Here is a 20,026-nt window from a genome sequence, read left to right as displayed (position 1 = left end):
GTCTCAGAGATTTTATTTTAAATACCGACCAGATCTGGTGACATTGAGGGGAGTTGGAGGGGGAAAACTAAAATCTTGGAAAACACTTGGAGTAAAGGGATCAAGATGAAACTTGGAGGGAAAATAAGCACAAATCCTAGATACGTGATTGACATAACCGGAACGGATCCGCTCTCTTTGGGGCAGTTGAGGGGAGGGTTAATTCTGAAAAATTAGAAAAAACGAGGTATTTTTAACTTACAAAGGAGTGATCAGATCTTAATGAGATTTCATATTTAGAAGGACTTTGTAACTCAGATCTCTTATTTTAAATACCGACCGGATCTAGTGTCGTTGGGGCGGGGGGTCGGAAATCTTGGAAAAGGCTTAGAGTGGAGAGATCAGGATGAAATTTGGTGGGAAGAATAAGCACAAGTCCAAAATATGTGGCTGACATAATTGGAACTGGATCCGCTCTCTTTGGGGGTGTTAGGGGGGGGGATTGTAATTTGGAAAAAATGAGGTATTTGTAACTTACAAACGGTTGGTCAGATCTTAATGAAATTTGATATTTAGAAGGATCTTGTGCTTCAAAGCTCTTATTCTAAATCCTAACCAGATCCGGTGACATTGGGGGGAATTAAAGGCGGAAACCGGAAATCTTGGAAAATGTGAAAATTGAGGTATATTTATCTTACAAATAGGTGATCAGATCTTAATGAAACTGATATATAGAAATATTTTATGTCTCAGATGCTCCGTTTTCAATTCGAACCGGATCTGGGGACACAGGGAGTTGAAGGGGGAAACAGAAATCTTGGAAATTGGAAATCTTGGAAAACGCTTAGGGTGGAGAGATAGGGATGAAACTTGATGGGAAGAATAAGCACAAGTTCTAGATTCTTGGTTGATATAATTGGAACGGATACGCCCTCTTTGGGGGAGTTGGGGGTGTTAATTCAGAAAAATCAGAAAAATTTGGGTATTTTTAACTTAAGAACGGGTGACCGGATCTTAATGAAATTGATATTGAAAAGAAACTCATGTCTCAGAGCTCTTATTTTAAATCCCAACCAGATCTGGTGACATTGGGGGAGTTGGAGGGGGAAACCGGAAATCTAGGAAAATGCTTATAGTGGAGAGATTGGGATTAAACGTGATGGTTAGAATAAGCAAATGTTGTAGGTATATAATTGACATAACCAGACTGGATCCACTCTCTTTGGGGTATAGGGGGGGGGGGGGTCCAGTGCTTTGGCGAGTTTGGTGCTTCTGGACGTGCTAGGACGGTGAAAATTGGTGGGCATGTCAGGGACCTGCACAAATTGACTCGATAAAGTTGTTTTCCCCGATTCGACCATCTGGGGGCTGAAGGGAAAGGAAAAATTAGAAAAAATGAGTTATTTTTAACTTACGAGTGGGTGATCGGATCTTAATGAATTTTGATATTTTGGAGGGCCTCGTTTCTCAGAGCTCTTATTTTAAATCCCGACTGGCATTAAGTCTCTGATTTTCCTTTAAATCAATCTACTGATTCTTAGAATTTTGCTAGAGCTCATGTTATATGAGCTCTTGGCTCTTCCGGTCTCGTCACAAGGGCCATGTGAGCTCATAGCTCTTGTTTTGTATCAGTTCAATCTTGTTCAGTCAATAGTTACACATATATTATAGAGAGGGCTAATTTAAAGTTAAGAACTAAATTAATAATATGAATAGGGTAGGTAAGAAATAAAAGAATATATTTTCCTTTCAATTTTTTTTTAAGTAAGGAATTATAAGACGAGAAATGTGTTGTTCTTTGGGTAACACCCCCTCCCCGCTTCCGAATGGTTGGACATTACATCAGGCTATAAACAAGAACTTTTTTGTCTTTATATGGGATTATGAACAGCTGACACTGACAGAATAGTTGACACTGTCAAGATTAACTAATTTTCAGTTATAACCAATGCTATATTCAAGCATTGAGGGGGGGGGGTAGATAGGCTTGAATTACTGTGTATTATACTAGACTATTTCCAAATACAGTGGTTATTTTTCAGACGTTGTCACCCCCTCCCCTTCCCTCTAAGGGTCCCAGATATAACTGTTGTAATGTATTTCATTGTTGGGTTGAATATTGTGATAACATTTTTCTTTGTTAATATGGGTTTCTTCAATCTCGACTCAGATAAAAATCAGCTTCAGGAAAATGCCAGTGCAATGCTAAGTAAACAGTACTGCCTGTCAACTTTAATTAAATGTGATTTACTTTAGTTTGGCGTAATTGGTTGTGTTTGTCATTCTTTCTTGCTTTGTTCTGCCACCTTTAAAAACCTTCCATCTTACTTTGTGCAATTCAGTCTTGACATCAATAATCACATTTCAGTAAGTGCAGAAGCAACAAGCATATCTGAAAAAATTGCCGCATTTTCTACAGGCTGCAGAGCATAAACTGCTCTACCCATGTGCAGCAAGGTGGTTGGTGTTTGAACTAGTTGCAGAGTGCTTGATTGAACAACGGGTTGAACTCACTGATCTTTTTAAGGTACCATTCTTAAAAGGGAATGACATGAATGGTGTCAATCTTTATTTGGGTCTGACCAGTTCAAAAGTAAAATTATTTTCACTTGTGCTTTAAATATATTCCACCCATTATTAGCAGACTAAACGTCGGAATTTCAGAATGCAGACGTGAAAGTCCATAAATTAAAGTCTAGTGTTTCATTGCTTTTACAAGAAATAGCCTAGGAGCCGATTTCGTTAGCGAAAGTCAACTGAGGCCTGGAAAAACTGTCCATTTTCAAGTGATTTTTAGATCCTCGAAACTTCAGGAGTATACAAGATGTGGATTTTGGTGCCAAATTTCGATAGCTTGAAAGCATCTAAAAGGGTATAGTTAAGGAGTAAAGTGAAAGAGGCAAAACAAATGCCGTTTATCATTTTGTATCAAGCTCCTAACTAAGATAGAATTGCAAATCAAACTGAAAAGATCCCTTATTGAATCTAGTTAAAAGTCTCTTCAAGCATTGCAGAGTCTGGGCAAGTTAACTTAGTTGTTCCTCTGTTGTAAATGTTTAAAGAATGCTTCGTTCATGTCAATCTTCAGAAGTTAAACACGGAGGGGATACGTTTTCCTTTTATAATAAGTAAGGCAGATTTGGATTTTAATCAGTCTGTAGTTAATTTTTGGAAGTGTGGTGCCAATTTAAAAATTAGAGCTGACAATCCTTTCTCACAGTCTTATGCTGACATTGACGTTTCTTTCCCATTCTATTACTAGAGCTGAGTGTCAGTGTCCTGATTTAAATACAATAAAGACCTCAATACGCAAAAGACTCAACCTAAAAACCATATCTGAGCCTGTGTATATCAGAAGGGAGAAGGGCGATTACTGACCCAAGTTCTTGGGAAGTCCCAGATACTCGTGTAATGAAAGCAAGAAAATGGAAAGACAAATTCCCAGGTTAACTGTGTTCCCAAATTGATTTTGTCTACTTCACTGCATAAGAATCTAATATGTTATATCTTATATATGTATAAAAAGTTAGTGTTAAATTAAGTCCAGAAGGATTATCTCTTAGAGATGTTTATCTACATTGCAATCTGTACTTGCCCTTTTCTTCAAATTATCCTAAATTACATCCAGATCAATGACAAATTGAGAACAAATTTAGGCGCACCTTGGCATAGCTCGATCAAATGTTCCCTTTGTGTAGGCAACTGATTTGTTTCATTCCTCCACATTCTTGGGGATTATTGCATGGGAATAATTTGTCATTCAAAATCCCTCAAGACAAAAAGTCCGAATTACTCCTGAATCAGCTCGGATTTTGTTAATGCATGATTATTTCTGCAGCAAAAGCGACAAAGAATTGTAATTCATAAAGATTTAGAAGGGGGTAAAGGAAGATTCCAAATTTTTATAAAAAAAACTTGTATGCCCCCAGGGCTTAACCTACAACCCTTACCCTGTGGGCTGTGGAGTGATTGACATCCTCAGATACATAAAATTCAGATCCTTCAACAACGCTGAACAAAATTTTGATTGGATGTGTTTGGGGAAATGATTGGAGTGGAGGGGTGGGGGGCTAGCAGTTCTCAAATCACTTTTGACTCTTTAAAGTCAAAAGGGCACTATAACTTTCGAATTTGAATCAAATGAGTCCCAGCTGAAGTTTATACGACCAATCATTCCATAAAAACCTTATATGTCCCCAGGGTATAACTTATAACCCTTGCCCCAGGACTCTTGGGGGTTGTGCCAACCCGTAGAGGCATTGTTATATGTTTTGTAAACTATTCTGAACAAATGGCTATCTCACAATTTCAGTCAGATGCGTTTCACGAAAAGAGGGGTAGTTGGGGGGACGGTTGCCCTCCATCGCTTTTGACTCTTAAAAGGGAACTAGAACTTCCAATTTTCAACCAAATGAAACTCCTCTAAAGTTTATGCTGCTTCCATAAGCAGTATAAACTGCTTTCATAAACACTTCCATAAAAACCTTAAATACCACCTGAGCATAACTTACAACTTTTTCCCCCAAGCTCTGAGGGTTTGCTTCAAACCCAAAAGCCATGTTATAATCTTTGGACTATTTGAATCAAATTATTATCTCAAAATTTTAATGGGCTGCATCTCGTGACTATACGACGTGTGGAGGGTAGCTGCCCTCCGATCGCTGTTACTCTTAAGAAGGGTACTAGCATTTCTGATTACAAATCCAATAATCCCCTTTCAAAGCTCACACGACCACCATTTCTATAAAAATCTTGTATACCCCCAGGGCATAACTTACCCACTTCATGAGGACTTGTGGGGAGGGGGTCATCCTCAAAGACATAATTTCTGGATCTTCCAACTATGCTTAACAAAATGGCCATCTCAAAATTTTAACTGGATGTGCTAGGGGAAATGATGGGTGTGTGCGAGGGGTTGTTGCACTCCAATCACTTTCGACTCTTAAAAGGGCACTAGCCCCTCCAATTTCTGATTGAATGAGCCCTTTTTGAAGTTTCTAAGACAACTCCTTCTATACGCTAAGTGCTCTGGTCTAGAACCAAACCTATATAATCATAGGCAGCGCTAATGCGCTGCTTGTGATTATTTTATCTATATTATTTGCAAACTACTATTTCGAAATTGGTGGTTGAGAAAACCATACCTGGTTAGCGATTACCGTTCAATAAAGCTTTACATCAAATGACTTCCCAGGTTTGAATAACCGTTCAATGTTTGATGCTTTTATTTAGTTACCCTTTCAATGTTGCTCAGAGAGGTGTATTCTCAATCAGTTCTTTGTTTTGAGGCTCTTTTGTTTTTATTTTGTTCTTAAGGGCTGTTATATGTATTTCTTTTGCTCTGTTTACTTTTGTGCACTGAGGACGGTCGAGCAGAGTTTTTTACCAAAATATCTGCATATTTATCTCTTTTTTTTTTCCTGGTCGCAAATATTCTCGTTTTTCTTCTTTACCATTTGCTTCATTTTTCGTTCGTGATTAAGAATCTTCAGTATAAACAGAGTGTGTCTGTAAGTATCTTCGCGTTTCATTGCAATCAAATTCAGATCTTTATCTGATGTGCTGTAGTCTTTTTCTAAATCTTTTTTGTAGGAAGGAATTGTTGAGCCATTTTTAGAGAATGGTAATCCTCTTTGCTAACGTAGATTACACCATCACATAGTTTCAGCTATCTTCTTCAGAGTTTGATTGACGTAAATTTTAAAGCATATTGTTCTGCAGTCTTTATGAAAAAAAGGTCAAGCAGTGTATGCATACATCAGAATAGTTTATATAAGGTTTGCTGTATAAATTGTTTATAATTTATTATTCATTCCAGTTAATTTTATAGGAAACTAGACTTTAGAAGTGGAGTTCCAAGCTCAACACACTTTGTAGAGAAGTTTCTTCAAGATAAATTAAGGTCAAAGCTGGTCCATGATTTGAGCATAAGCAGTTTATTCTGGATCAAATCAAAGGCATTGAAAACGCTTCTTTCAAAAATGACAAATCTAAAAGTTTTAGACGTTCACGGTACTTTGTTGATACAAAGGGACTTAAAAGCCGTTGTAGATGCCTGTCCATATGTGAGTTGTTATGCTTGCATGTAACAGTTTATTTAGTATCGAAATTTATTTTGATTTGTCAAACTACTTGATGTTGGTTTTTTTGTTGCCTTTATTTATTACAAGAAAAAAACTCACTGTGATTTTTATTTTTATAATTTGATCATCTCCTCCCCTCCAAAAATGAAAGAAAAAATATAGCACTGTAAATTCACCAGTCATAATAAACGAGTGGAAGATTGATTGGTATTTTTTGCACTTCAGCAGTAATGTCAAAGCGAGCTTTTAACTAGCCAACCCATGGATAAATCTGAAATTAACCTAGATTACTACTGCTAAAAAGCCAGATATTAGTAAAAATGCCGTTTCTTATATTAAGTGATTCTTTTGTCAATGCTTATAGGAAGTACGAATCAAATAACACCATATAACTTAAGAGTAGTATTTGATAGTAAATTGAGGAACTCGTTTGAATTCATAGCTTTCATCTTCTTGTTATTCTTGTCTGTTTATTTCTGAAGTTCTTATAGTCTTTTAACAGCCACAATTTACAGTTTTTCCGGCATACACCTTTATTTCATTTTGAAACCTTTTTTTTTCTTTGGCTCCCATGTATGACACTTTTCACTAAATTTAATGTATTCCTCTTGCTACTCTTGGATCTTTCATACTTTCTGTTTTGAGTGATTTCATAGCTCTCTGCAGAAAATCTGGGCTGCTGGAAAATTTTAGGTAAAAAAAAAGAACTGTTGAACATAAGGATTAGACAGTACATTTGACAGTAGATCATTTGTAAAGTTTGGTTTCAAACTCCTAGAATTAACCTGGTACCTGTTTGAATTCGGTAAAACGGCTACGTAGCAGCATGTTCGTGGGATCTGCTATGGTAAAACTGATACAGAATATGAATTGTAGAGTATGTAGTGGCTGCTGTTGTGGCTCATCTCTTTCAGCCTTTTCCTAAATGATGCATATACCATTCTTGGTTAATTTCATTGGCGGCGGAGCAAGTTCAAGCCTTCCAAAATGCCATTTAAGCCCTATTTTCCAACGTCTACCCAGTCAGTCTGCTGGTTGGACTTGGTTTGTCTTTGCACTGGATCGGGACGTCGCTCGTTTTTACAATGTGTTAGCAACACTCTGCATTTCCGACTTAACTTTCTTTTACATCAATTTTCAGACTTAATTTCGCAGCAACTCAGAACTTAGCTCAGTTTTTTAGTCGAATAAGGAGTTGGCTCGTCTGTACCCGATAAAGGCCTCGGACACACGATATATGAATTTTTTGGTCCCACAGATGTCTTCCATATATTCTAAAGGTTAAGCAGTATGAAATAATTAGGAATGATACCATCTGCTGTAGAGCTGCAAACCGGCCACTTACTGCGACACCCTGGCGACTTATGCCCAAGTTGGATGCGTTAGTGGAAGCGAGCCACTGATCGAAAAAAAAAAAAAACAACTCGGTTATCTACCATTGAGTCTCACTTGGAGCCACCTTGTGGGCCCAGAAATTACGATGCTGGGATAGAGAATAGTTGTAGATCATATTGCCTCCCATGATGAGTCACAGACTTGCCAAATGAAACTAGTACAAGTACTAGCATGGATTATGAGTTGCACCTCATGACGACAAGGTATTACAAAATGGTAGAAAACATAGAAAATTTCAAGGATTTGTTGAAGAAATACAAGTTTAAGGGACTTGCTCAAAATCTCTGGTGTCTTGTAGAATATTGTGGCTTCTCAGGTACCTGTGAACAAATATATTTCGGATCCATGCAGTCCAGTCATACGGCTCTTTAAGTATTTTTCCCTGTTTCCGCTCTTTTGTTTTCAAATCCACACTGGACTTGTTAAGGGACAACATTTACAAATGTTGCGTATAGAAATTGATAGAAACATATTTTTTTAATTTTGATTTTATAATGATTCACCGTTTTTAATCACTTTTTAAGGGGATTCGACACCATAAATAATCAGTAAATCTTGTCTATAATAAACTTTATTAGTTTGTGTGACCGAACTGTTCTGAATTGATTGGGCGATTTCGCCATAACTTGTAGAGCTTAGATAAGCGACCTGAATAAGCGGCAGAAAACTAGAAGCGGACACTTTCTTTCCCTGAAATATTAGAAAAACCTTATAACTTCCCTTGTTTTATGCAGGAGATAGAGATATTCAGTTTAGTGAAACTGATTGTCTGAGTTCAGTTTTTTCGACTAAACGGAGCAGAATTTTCATTAATTGAGGAAAGGCTAGTTCCGAAAAAGAAAGGTCGTTTGGACGATATGGCAGCTTAGCGAGTTTCTTGTGTTGCAACCCGCTTTGACTGAAAACTTTGGCGACATAATATCATTGTCTTTTCAATCAAATTTCACAGCCAAATCGTAAGTTCTCAATAGGTTTCATTGAAAACTTGTCCCCTAGGGTAATTCGATAATGCACCCTTTGTATTTCAGGCACTCAGCCGACGTTGAGGCTCACATAATGATGGTTAAAGTATCAAATCCTCTTAGCTATTGCACAATTCTTTATATCAATACCCAGTGGCGGTTTTAGGCCTTACAACCGGGCCGGGGCAAAGTATACCATAGGAGTATAAAAATATAAAATAACAGGATTTAATGCCAAATATAAAAAAATATGGGAGGAGGGCAGCTGCCCCCCCCCCCCACTGTCCAGACCTAGAACTGCCAATGTCAATAACTAAAGGGTACGTATAAAACCGCTTCAAATTCTTCAGAATATAATTTTTTTTTTTTTTTTTTTTTTTTTTTTTTTTTTCAATCGACCTGCAAAGTTGTAAGGCGCATAGGAAACTATTTTGTTTCTCAAGCATTTATTATATGAAACATGTAAGATAAGTAAGTTTTTAAATATTTAGCTTAGGACATTAAATTATCGTAGTTGCTTCTAATAAAAAATTATGTTGGTTCCGCTTCTTCTCAAGTCCTTTGGTGATCTACAATCTCCAAAGATCTACGTGCTTAACTAAGACGCCAAAAACTATAAATTTCAAAAAACTACTAATTGTCAATAAAACTCTGGTTGAATTGCCTTGATTAAATTTAATTGGTTTTCATATTTGTCCAAATGGCTCAATTTCTCAGTTCAGTTTAAGGAAGAAAATGCTTAAGAATATATTTGACTTTTTATGATTAAACATAGGGATGATGATAATAATATTTAGTTTATTACCCACAGGACAGAGGTTAAATAGAAAATACAAAATGAAAAAAAAACCTTAGGTCAATATAACTCAGCACTTTCGCAAATAGATACGGATCAGTCAGTGAAAGCACCATCTACCTAAAAGAAACATCCCCAACAAGTTTAGCGTATAATAAATAAAAACATGAACAATATGTTTTCTGATAAGTTTTATGTTAGGACAAGAAGGAGGCAGATGGATAATCCACTTTTTGTTGATTTTATGTTTACCATAAAAGAAAGAACTAACTTTCGGAATTAAACCAAACCAAGGCAAAGAAGAAACAAAACATCGATTTCCAATCGAATGAGCATTTTTCGAAGTTTCTACAACAACAAATGGGTCATCTGAAAATTTCTCACAAATGAAGCCCTATTAAACAAGAGCTAAGAGCTCATATGGCACTTGTGACGAGGCAAGAAGACCTAAGAGCCAAGAGCTCGTATGATATGAGCTCTAACAAAATTCTAAGAATCAATAGATTGATTTAAAAGAAAAATCAGAGGCTTAATGCCGGTCAGGATTTAAAATAAGAGCTCTGAGTCACGATGTCCTTCTAAATATCGAAATTCACTAAGATCTGGTCACTCAGTCGTAATTTATAAATACCTCATTTTTTTTAATTTTTCCTCTCCCTTTAGCCCCCCAGATGGTCGAATCTGGGAAAACGACTTTATCAAGTCAATTTATGCAGGTCCCTGACGCGCCTACCAATTGCCATCGTCCTAGCACGTCCAGAAGCACCAAACTCGCTAAATCACTGAACGCCTCCCCCCAACTCCCCCAAAGAGAGCGAATCCAGTACGGTTACGTCAATCACGTATCAAGGACATTTGCTTATTCTATCCACCAAGCTTCATCCCGATTCCTCCACTCCAAGTGTTTTCCAAGATTTCCCCCTCCAACTCCCCCCAATGTCAAAAGATCTGGTCGGGATTTGAAATAAGAGCTCTGAGACATGGATTCCTTCTAAATATCAAATTTCATTAAGATCCGATCACCTATTCGTAAGATAAAAATACCCCAGTTTTCACGTTTTCCAAGAATTCCGGTTTCCCCCTCCACCCCCCCCCCCCCAATGTCACAGGATCTGGTTGGAATTTAAAATTAGAGCTTTAAAGCACAAGATCCTTCTAAATATCAAATTTCTATAAGATCTGGTCAGCCTTTCGTAAGTTACAAATACCTCATTTTCCCAAATCCCCCCCAACTCTACCAAAGAGAGCAGATCCGGTTATGTCAGTCACGTATCTTAGACAGGTTTTTATTCTTCCCATCCAGTTTCATCCTGATCCCTCCGCTTTAAGTATTTTCTAACATTTCCGCCTCCCCCCAATGACGCTGGATCCGGTTGAGATTTAAAATAAGAGATCTGATTTACGAGGTCCTTCTAAATATGAAGTTTCACGAAGATTCGATCACTTCTTTGTAAGTTAAAAATACGTCATTTTTTCTAATTTTTCAGAATTACCCCCCCCCCCCCGATAGAGCGGATCCGTTCCAATTATGTATATCACGTATCTAAGACTTCTGCTTATTTTCCCCACCAAGTTTCATCCCGATCCCTCCGATCTAAGCGTTTTCCATGATGTTAGCCCCCCCCCCCCCCAACTCCCCCCAATGTCGCCAGCCGGTCGGGATTTAAAATAAGAGCTTTGAGACAGGATATCCTTCTAAATATCAAATTTCATTAAGATCTCATCAACCGTTCGTAAGTTAAAAATACTTCATTTTTTCCGGATTAACGCCCCCCCCACTTCCCCCAGATGGTCAAGTCGGGAAAACGACTATTTTTAATTTAATCTGGTTCGGTACCTGATATGCCTGCCAAATTTCATCGTCCTAGCTTACCTAGTAAAACCGGGATCGACAGACCGACAGACAGACAGAGCGACATAATTTGCGATTGCTATATGTCATTTGGTTACTACCAAGTGCCATAAAAATTGGATTGGACATGAATTATTTCCCTGGCTTTCGTTGCAGCCTGTCTCGTGATGCGACTTCTATTAGGATGATTAATTGATACTTTTTTTTATTGCCACGAGAAGTACAGTAGATAGTTCAATAACGTTGCCTATTAATATAGCTGGACCTTGTAAAAAAGGAACTATACTTTGAGTACTAGATGTGCAGCTACAAATTGCCGGTTTTTCAGTGCTGTCACTATCGACTCTTAAAAAGAGGACTACAACTGTCAATTTTCCATCAAATGGGTCATCTCCTTAGTTATTTGTTGCAATATTCGTCCCTGTGTTAGCTCTTGTGTTTTGTCTTGGATTGGCTCCTCTGATCCTTCTTGTGCTCATTACAGCGCTTGTTCCTGTTCTCGTTCTTGTGGTTTTTTTTCTGTTACATTGTTCCTGCGTTTTTTCCAGTGTTCGATCCTGTGTCTATACATGTCTTTGTTGGTGTATTCCTTTGCTCCTTTATTCCTGTTTTTGTTCCCGTATTTGATCTTACATTCTTTCCTGTGTTCGTTCCTTTGCTCCTTCTATCCTGTGTTGCTTTCTTCTCATATTAATGTGTTTTTTCCTGTTTTTGTTCCTGTGTTTGATCCTTTATTAGTTCCTGGTGTAATGGCTTATCAACTGTTAGCTATGAAAAAGTACAGTTGATAGTCCAGTTACGTCTTTTTATTAATATTTCTACTGATGTAAGAACCTTGCAACGATTGAATCGTTATTGTTACTAGAAACTTAGCATGATGTAATTACGTCATAAAAAGTTTGACAATAAAATTTGTGGGCTCATTTTATTGCGAAAGAGGATGCCGCATTATGGGAGTGATAGCAGTGACACAGTCTGTGTTTACATTCAACGCAGAAATGCAATTATTTTAGTTATTTCAACCACACCGTCTTGAGTACAGCTCTGTTTTGTACACGTGTGTTTTGCAACTGTGACGATGGGAGGCGATAGTGATTTTGAAGAGCAAATAGTTGCGATGAAATTTCTTGTGGAAGCAGAAAAAAGGAACTCCGAAATTCTTGAGCTAATGAAAACAGTTTACTGAGATCGTCTTTTGTAAAGAAGTTCGTTCTTCAAGCGGCTGGCGAGGCCCAGATATGGCAGGATCTCAACAAAGAACGATGACTGTTGGGCTCGCCCCTCCATCGTTTTGTGCCAGATGTTTAAAAGACTTTCAACTTAAACTATTACTTCACGGTTAGAGATTTTGTTGACGGTACCGGAATCAACCGATAAACAGTGCCTCTCATCCTAACTCAAGAGTTGGGGATGTCCAAACATTGTGCGAAGATCGTTAAAAAAGCGTTTCTGTTGGACAAAAGGAAAAGCGTTTACGTGTATGTCACGTAATTACAAGTACGATCCGGAGACTAAGAAGCAGAGCATGGAATGTGGAAATTCAGATTAGCCACGGATAAATAAAAAGCCAGAACGTCAAAATTGAAAACCGAGTCCATGCTGATGGTTTTTTTTTCGATTCACGTGGGATTGAACTCCAAGACTGGGTTCTTCAAGGTCAACATACGGTAGGCCAACATACCGTCTGTCAAGTGGACAGCCTCACTTACCTAGGTAGTATTATTAGTAAAGATGGTATTCCTTTTTTTGTTACTGCAGATGTTAAAAGTAGAATAGCCAAGGCCCAGGACATTTTTTTCACTATTGAAAAAGGTTTGTAAGGATAGGAAGATACTGTGGGCCAAGGCTAGAATATTGGAAGCTCCAGTAATGGTCATGCTTGGTTCTGAAAGCTTGGGCGCTCCAAGAAATAGAGGAGGATTTGCTAGATGTTTTCAAGAGAAATTGTTAGTAGATTGTTTTGGGTACCCAACTGACTGACCGTATCTCAAACAGTAAGCTGTACGGAAAATGAGGCTCAATCCTGTTTTCTAGGGCTGTTTTGAGAGAAAGGATGAAATGGCTAGGACTTGTTCTGCGGATGAAAGATGATAGATTGCCAAAGATTGTCCTTGTCTGCCAACTGTCTAGGACCAAACGAAAAGCAGGTCGTCCCGAAATGGGGTGGGAAGATGTCGCAAGGAAAAATTTAAGGGAAACAGGAGCTTCATGGGAGGGTGTAAAGAGGGAGCCTTTGAATAGATTGGGATGGAGAAGGAGCACCCGTATTTGTGTTCGCCTCAGGCGGCATGGTGCTGTAGTGAGTTGTTAATAATAATAGTAGTAGATCTGGTTATTGCTCAAATTATTTAATTGTCTAGAGACAAAAACAAATATATTTTTCGAAAATGCTTAAAAGAAATCGACGCAAACTCTGTAAGAGTTTTTTATTCTTTGTCTAAAGATCATCTTACTGCGCAGTATTTTGAATTTCTATCCCTTGCTGTTACTGATCTGCAGACTGTCGATGACACAAAAAAAGAATAAAACCACAACTCGCAGTAGTATTATGCAGCAACACCATGTATCATAGAAAATGCACAGAGGAACCTGATTGGTTTCTAAATTTTCTTTTTTCTCTTTAGTTGACTCACCTTTCGTGGACCTGTAACTTACGGAAAGATCAACAGACAGAAGCAATGGATCTTGGCAAATCGTTGAGTAAAATTCAAGTTTTATGTGTTTATACGTATTACTTCGTTGAATTTATTGAAGTTTTTGCTGAACTAATGTCGGGCTGCAAGGAATTGAGAAGTTTTTACTTAAATTATGCAGTAAAAGGAATATCTGGCATCTCTCTTCAGCATGTAAGAGCCATGGAAAGAATTCTAGGAGTAAATTTGAAACTAGCTGTGCTTAAAGTTGTTACTTGTACTGCCACTCTCTATAGTGGCATGCTAGGTGCTATATTTGTTGATAAAATTATAGCGTCATGTTTATCAAGTGCACATTTCGAGAATTCCGCTTCATTTGCTGATAGAGGAGTTTTTCGATGCCTTTGGAACGAACCATGTACTTCAATCTTGGCGGATGAACAGATTCGTGACGCCTGTTGTGAGTAAATAATGCTTCCACATGCATAGATTTTTGATGGTTGTTCAATGTACTAAAGAACTAAAAACTCCATTAAACTTTAATTTATCTGATCAGAGATGCAAAAAAAGAATACTTCTTCTGTCATATATAACAGACGCATTTACTAAAGTAGGCATTGTAAGAGTCTAGAGTTGAGAAAGTGTTTCAAGACTGGCATTATATAGTGAAACCCTTATATAATGAACAATTCCTGTTCAATCTAAGTTTTAAAACAATTTTTTACCTTTATTTTAAAATACCAATTTTCATTTCTAATTTCTGTTCAAATTCAGTGATCACTTCTGTAAGGATGACTATAAATTTGAGGATGACTTCTTTATGCTAGAATTTTTTTTTTTTCATTACTATGCCCCGATAATAAGGACCCATTTAGTCGTAATTGCTATTCCCAACAAATTAGGATCCTCTTAAATATGTTTAGTAATTAAGCCATATAAAAGAATAGAACACCAACTAAATTACACAGAAAATTTAAAAAATATTACATACAAAAAAAAGAGCAAAGGAAACTCGAAAAGAGCATTTACGAAAAAACTAAACATCTATCGATTACATTATTGTGCACTACTTATTTGTGTACAAATATCATGATGCCTTATTGGTTCCAGTAGGTAAAATTGTAACAGCTACTTCCCCTCTCAGAGTGTATATCTGGTTTGAAAATTTAGTCAATGAAGTCAGATTGCCTTTTTTTTTTGGGGGGGGGTCTTTTGTTAAATTCTCTGAAAGCAGCATCGATAAATATATAATGCGTCTAACTGAAAACTTGCGTGATGATTTTATTTTTAAACATAATGCATATCGTTTGATTTTGGATTTGAACGTTCACAGGTTTTGATTCTGAAATTAGTTTAAAATTGTATTCATATAGCACAATTCTCTATAAACTTTCACCACGTACCTTTGGACATATTAGTATCTTTTCCATATCTTTAATTGGATTATTTTTCTTTTTCAGATCAAGGAACATATGGAACAGAGACTCGGGCAGCTGCTTTTTGTGTTTTGTCAATCCCACCTTTCAACCGTCACAATGAAAACAAAGAATTCATGGGGAAAATCCTTTCCTTGTGCCTCCATAATAACTCGGAGCACGTATATTTATTTCAGCTTCTGTCACACCATACGCATTTGGAGCAGTTGCGTTTGACCTCTAGAATGCAGTCTTCTTCTAATGCGCCAGCGTTGTTGTTTTTTGATCATGAGGTACAATTTTTTGTATTAGTATTTTAGAAGATACACAGCAGTTGCAGTTTGATTTGAGACAAAAAGACGTGGATCTTGTCCGCGTGGTGCACTCAGGCTAAACCTTTAAGGGGCCCATGGATTGAATTCTCTAAAGAAGGGGTACAAAACGAACAAAAATTGAACGAGGCACAACTTTTTCCCGTTTGTGGCAGAAAAAAGCCATCATTCCGATATTGGGCCAACTCCTGTTGATGCCTCTACTCGGTGCAGTTTCGATATGCCGCAACTCGAAATAAATAACACAACACAGAAAACCCAACATAAAGAGCGCAACCCAGTCAAGTCAAAATTTGTAATTCAATAGAGACAAAATCCAATCCAGTCAACTCAGTGTAGATAACTTTGTCTAGAAAACTAACAACAAAAAATACCATCCAGTTAATACAAAACGCGAAATCCAACATAGACTGCACAACCAAGGAATTTGATTGCAGAGAACTCAACCTTTTTAACCCAAAACAAGAAACTGAACAGACAGATCAATTCATTCAGCTTGAAATCCAAAAAAAGAAATGCGGAAAATCCAACTCATTCGATATGAAAAAGGAAACTCAATGCACTAAATAACCGATTTTACCCAAAAAGATCATGAACAAAACGACCAAATCGGTTGCAACAGGAAACAGCACAGATAATTCATCGTAGTTGACCTTATTTAGATATATGAAAATAGGCAATTCAAAACATGCAAGCGAACCCAGGACTGCTCCACAAAAGTAATTCAACCAAGGATAACTCAACAAATGCAACTTAACGCAATAAAGGTCAATGCAGCCAGCTCAACAGGGGGAACAGCACCTTCACAGAAACTTAGCATACCAGAAACCCAACAATGATAACTGAACCGAATCAATTCAACCCAAGCATATCGATATGTACAAATTAAACTTCATCATTCAACACGGACAGATCAGCTCAGAAGAACTCAAAACATCCTGCTCACCACACTGAAAATTTCACTAGGTATCTGAAACTCAACTCAGAGGAGCTAGGTTCCAACAAGACAATACAGGAAACTAAGCATAGATATATTTTCACATACAACTCGATACAGGCAACTAATCGAACTCAATATGAATAACATACCATAGAACTACTCAACGCATGATGTAAGGGAGAAAGAACAACATATTCAACCTGACGAATAGTAAAGATATGAATTAACAGCCAACTCAGCTCAGTAAATCGTCATAAATGGTCAGCTCAGTAAAGACAAATCAATGTCTAACATCTCTGAAACACCGACAAATCAACACAGACGACTCATCAAACAGAAACATCAGCGTAGAGCAGAGACAGACAAAACTAACCGACACCTCAATATAGAGATCCAAATGCAGATAAATCAACCAAAGACAAACTGACAAGTTCTGCCAGATACAGGTTTCCCTTCACACCTAAAACTTAGCCAAAACTTTAACAAAACTTAACACACCTTTATCCAAAACATAAGCCCAACATGTACAGTTCACCAAAAGAAGCGCAACAGATGCAATGTAACTCAGGTATTGTTATATAAGCCCTGTCTAAATGTCTTCAGTTATAGTCTTAAGAATATGATAAAGTAGACCATTTTGTAGGTGTGATTTTAATTTTGCCAAAAAAAACAAACAAACAACAACAAATAAATATAACCAAGCTAATACTTAGTTATCATCGCCCAAAATGTAAAACCAATCCTTGGATTTGATATATTTAATGGTAAAGACAATTTGATTCCTGAAAGAAGATTTTGTAGCCTGAAATGCACATCGAAAGTTATCCAAAATATGTGTAGCAATGCGTTCTGGACGGTCTGCTTTCCACAATTCTCTATTGTAGCTTCCATAATTTTGTTACTAAAGTATTATATTTTCATCATATTTTGGCATATTTCATTATGATTAACCTATCTTCTCTTCTTGAGTGTAATCGGTATAATGCACTAATACCCCTCTTTATTTCAACGTGCACTAAGGTTTGTGCCTAATACTCACTCACCATGAAACAGAGGGAAACAAAACTTTCTTAGCCTCAAATGCATATTAGAAGCAAATAATAGGCGCATGTACCAGCAATAGTTAGAAATTCATAATAGCTAAAGATGACTGCGGATATCAGCCGCTTATCCTTCCCCCTAAATATGAAGTTTTGACCAATGCTGATACTGTGAGACAGGAGAAGAACTGTCATGTGAAAATTAAATATTACAACTATTTGACGTCTCAATGCAGTAGATTATGTATTGTACTGCTTAATAATGTAAAAAAGCTTTGGGAAACTTGCCACCCGAACTATAAAACTTGAAGCCTGCTTCGCTTAGGCCTTAATAATAAGCGGTTGAAAAGCTCTTGGCTAAATTTTCTTTAACTTTAGCTATTTGGTTGTCAGATTCAAAGCAAATTTCAGAACTTGGGTGCGTAAGGTAGATAGATGGGACAAGTGAGTTTATTAAGCCTCAGATTTGCCCTCTCCTTCCCAGTGAGACTTGTCCTATATGTTTTAAGCCTCGGTGAAAAATTTATACCTACCTTTCCACTGAAACGTTGGCAGTGGGGTGTGGTCTGGCGTGGACCATTTATGCCTCTAATACAGACTGAAAATTCGTGTGTGATTTGGGTCAAAAATAGTTCAACATACCTACCTTTAGACTGAAAATCTGTTTGTCGGGGTGAGTGTTCGATGAGTCTCCACATAAATTGAATATTCTTGTATGATTCTGGTTCAAACAAGGTTCAACATGGACACCTTTTTGCTAAAAGGTTGGCGAGGGTAAGAGGTTGTATAGGGCCACTATATAGGGTTTTAAATGGCCCACTTTGCCACTTTTAAGATTCTCGAAGCATTGCTTTTAAAAACTTAGACTTTAACTTATGAGGTTGAGGGTTGAGGGAGAGTCGGGGAGATCCCTTGACATTTATGTTTTCTTATATATGATCTTAAAATGAACAGCAATTGAGAAACATATTTCCCAAGTGAGATATTCAAGTTCAATGTTAAAGGTTTAGATGGACATAAATTATCCTATACATATGGGGCCTACTGTTCCTTCAACCTTTCGCTTTTAACACTAAACTTTTTTTTTCTCAATGCTTTATGAATGAATGACCTGTAATGAATTTTATAAATGCATGAATTCTTCTGCGTATTTTAAACATTGCACCATTGTGAACAATTTGAAAAAAATCAGACCAGTAAAAGTCTTTTTAATCTTTCTCCTTTTCAATAAAATACTTACTGTATTCACCACCCTGGCGCAAAAATACATCGCTATCTGTTTGGATATCGAAAAATACAATAAAACAGTAACTGGTCACAAACTATGCAGTAGTTTTGTTTGCTTGTTTTGGAGTTTATTTTGTGCTTTTGGTCACGTTGTATGCTTTGTTTCTCTTTTTATTTTTTTTCTTCTTGTGTTATTTGTTTTGTCTTCTCATGCTATAGGTTTTTTTATGAAATAAAAATAAATTAGTTTTAAATAATGGTAATTTTAGTTCCAATATTTTAAAGGCAAATTGGTAAATACAACGCTCACAGTTACCAAATGACTATGTTTGTTGCCATATAAAATACTTCCAGGAAAAAACTAGTCAAACTTTCAAACAGTTCGTGGCAAGGAACTGTAAGTAAGAAGCGACTCGAGCTAAAGATAATTACTTCTATATATATGTAAAGTTCATTAAGTTAAAGTTATCCATGGAAAGTTATCCGCCTGAGAAAATTTTCCCCATTTCCAAAAAAGGGGAACACCCCCTAAAGGGTGAGTGTTTTTGTCTACTGCATCTTCATCATGCTTCCAAGTGTAGTCTCGTGAGCTGTACAAATGAAAGATACTCTCCTAGGCGACCATTGAGGCCTTCACGCCGTACTTTTTTGCTTTTGATTTCGTGTATTCTCATCACAGAAGGTCTTACATGTATTGTGACTAGTTGGTCATCGACTAGAAGGTTTCAAATGTTTTGAAAAATTTCTTGAAATTTTTTACAATCTAATCCCAAAACTCCAAGTGTATCGGTTGCTTTTCGTAAAGTGCGTGTTATTTATTGCCGATCCAGATGAAAAGAAGGATGGACTAGTTTTGTTTTGTTGGGAGCCGCATTTGTGTTGAAATGACGAAAAACTTCCAAAGCTTCAGTATTTGTGAAGGTGCTTATGGAATCCACAGATTGGTTATCAAAGAGCTAGCTAAAAAGCTGATGAGCTTCTTCATTGGAATCTTCATAATAATGTTTACTGGGATTTTTACTTTGCTCAGAATTCGCGTCAAGATTGTCATCCGATTTTGACCTATCTCCTGGTAAAATAAATTTTCCAGTAGATCGGTCCAAAACATTTTCCGGATCACTGCCATCGTATTTATACAGCACTCGGAGAATGCTATCATTTGGGTTTGTCAACGGCCCAGTTTTCAAAACTTCAAGCGCTCAGTTCGTGCAAAAATTGGATCCCTTTCTGTAGCGTAGTACACAAGTCAGGATCCTACCAGGTTCCAAAATATTTTTTTACTTTTTCTTTCGCCTTTTTAAAGGACGTAATAAAAGCATAGCAATGAACTATCTATTGTTGCCTGATCCGAGAAAAAAAGAAAAATCAATGT

At 37.1% G+C, this 20,026-nt stretch overlaps 1 protein-coding gene across 3 annotated transcripts in view; it reads left to right on the top strand.

The window, feature by feature from the left end:
* The window catches only part of LOC136025027 (uncharacterized), a 46,339-nt gene that overhangs the window by 4,913 nt on the left and 21,400 nt on the right, over positions 1-20,026 (top strand). The window contains exons 2-4 of one of the 3 annotated variants that reach the window (XM_065700668.1): positions 5,810-6,044; positions 13,692-13,767; positions 15,161-15,408. In XM_065700668.1, the coding sequence (XP_065556740.1) occupies positions 5,810-6,044; positions 13,692-13,767; positions 15,161-15,408 (559 nt within the window). Of the gene's footprint in view, positions 1-5,809; positions 6,045-13,691; positions 14,161-15,160; positions 15,409-20,026 lie in introns of all 3 variants that reach the window. The other 2 variants (XM_065700667.1, XM_065700669.1) reach the window with 2 other exon arrangements.

The sequence above is a fragment of the Artemia franciscana genome, chromosome 3, assembly GCF_032884065.1.
Source record: "Artemia franciscana chromosome 3, ASM3288406v1, whole genome shotgun sequence".
In the NCBI taxonomy this organism is placed as follows: domain Eukaryota; kingdom Metazoa; phylum Arthropoda; class Branchiopoda; order Anostraca; family Artemiidae; genus Artemia; species Artemia franciscana.
Note: the sequence above shows the minus strand (reverse complement) of the source record. Positions and strands in the feature narration are given on the sequence as shown.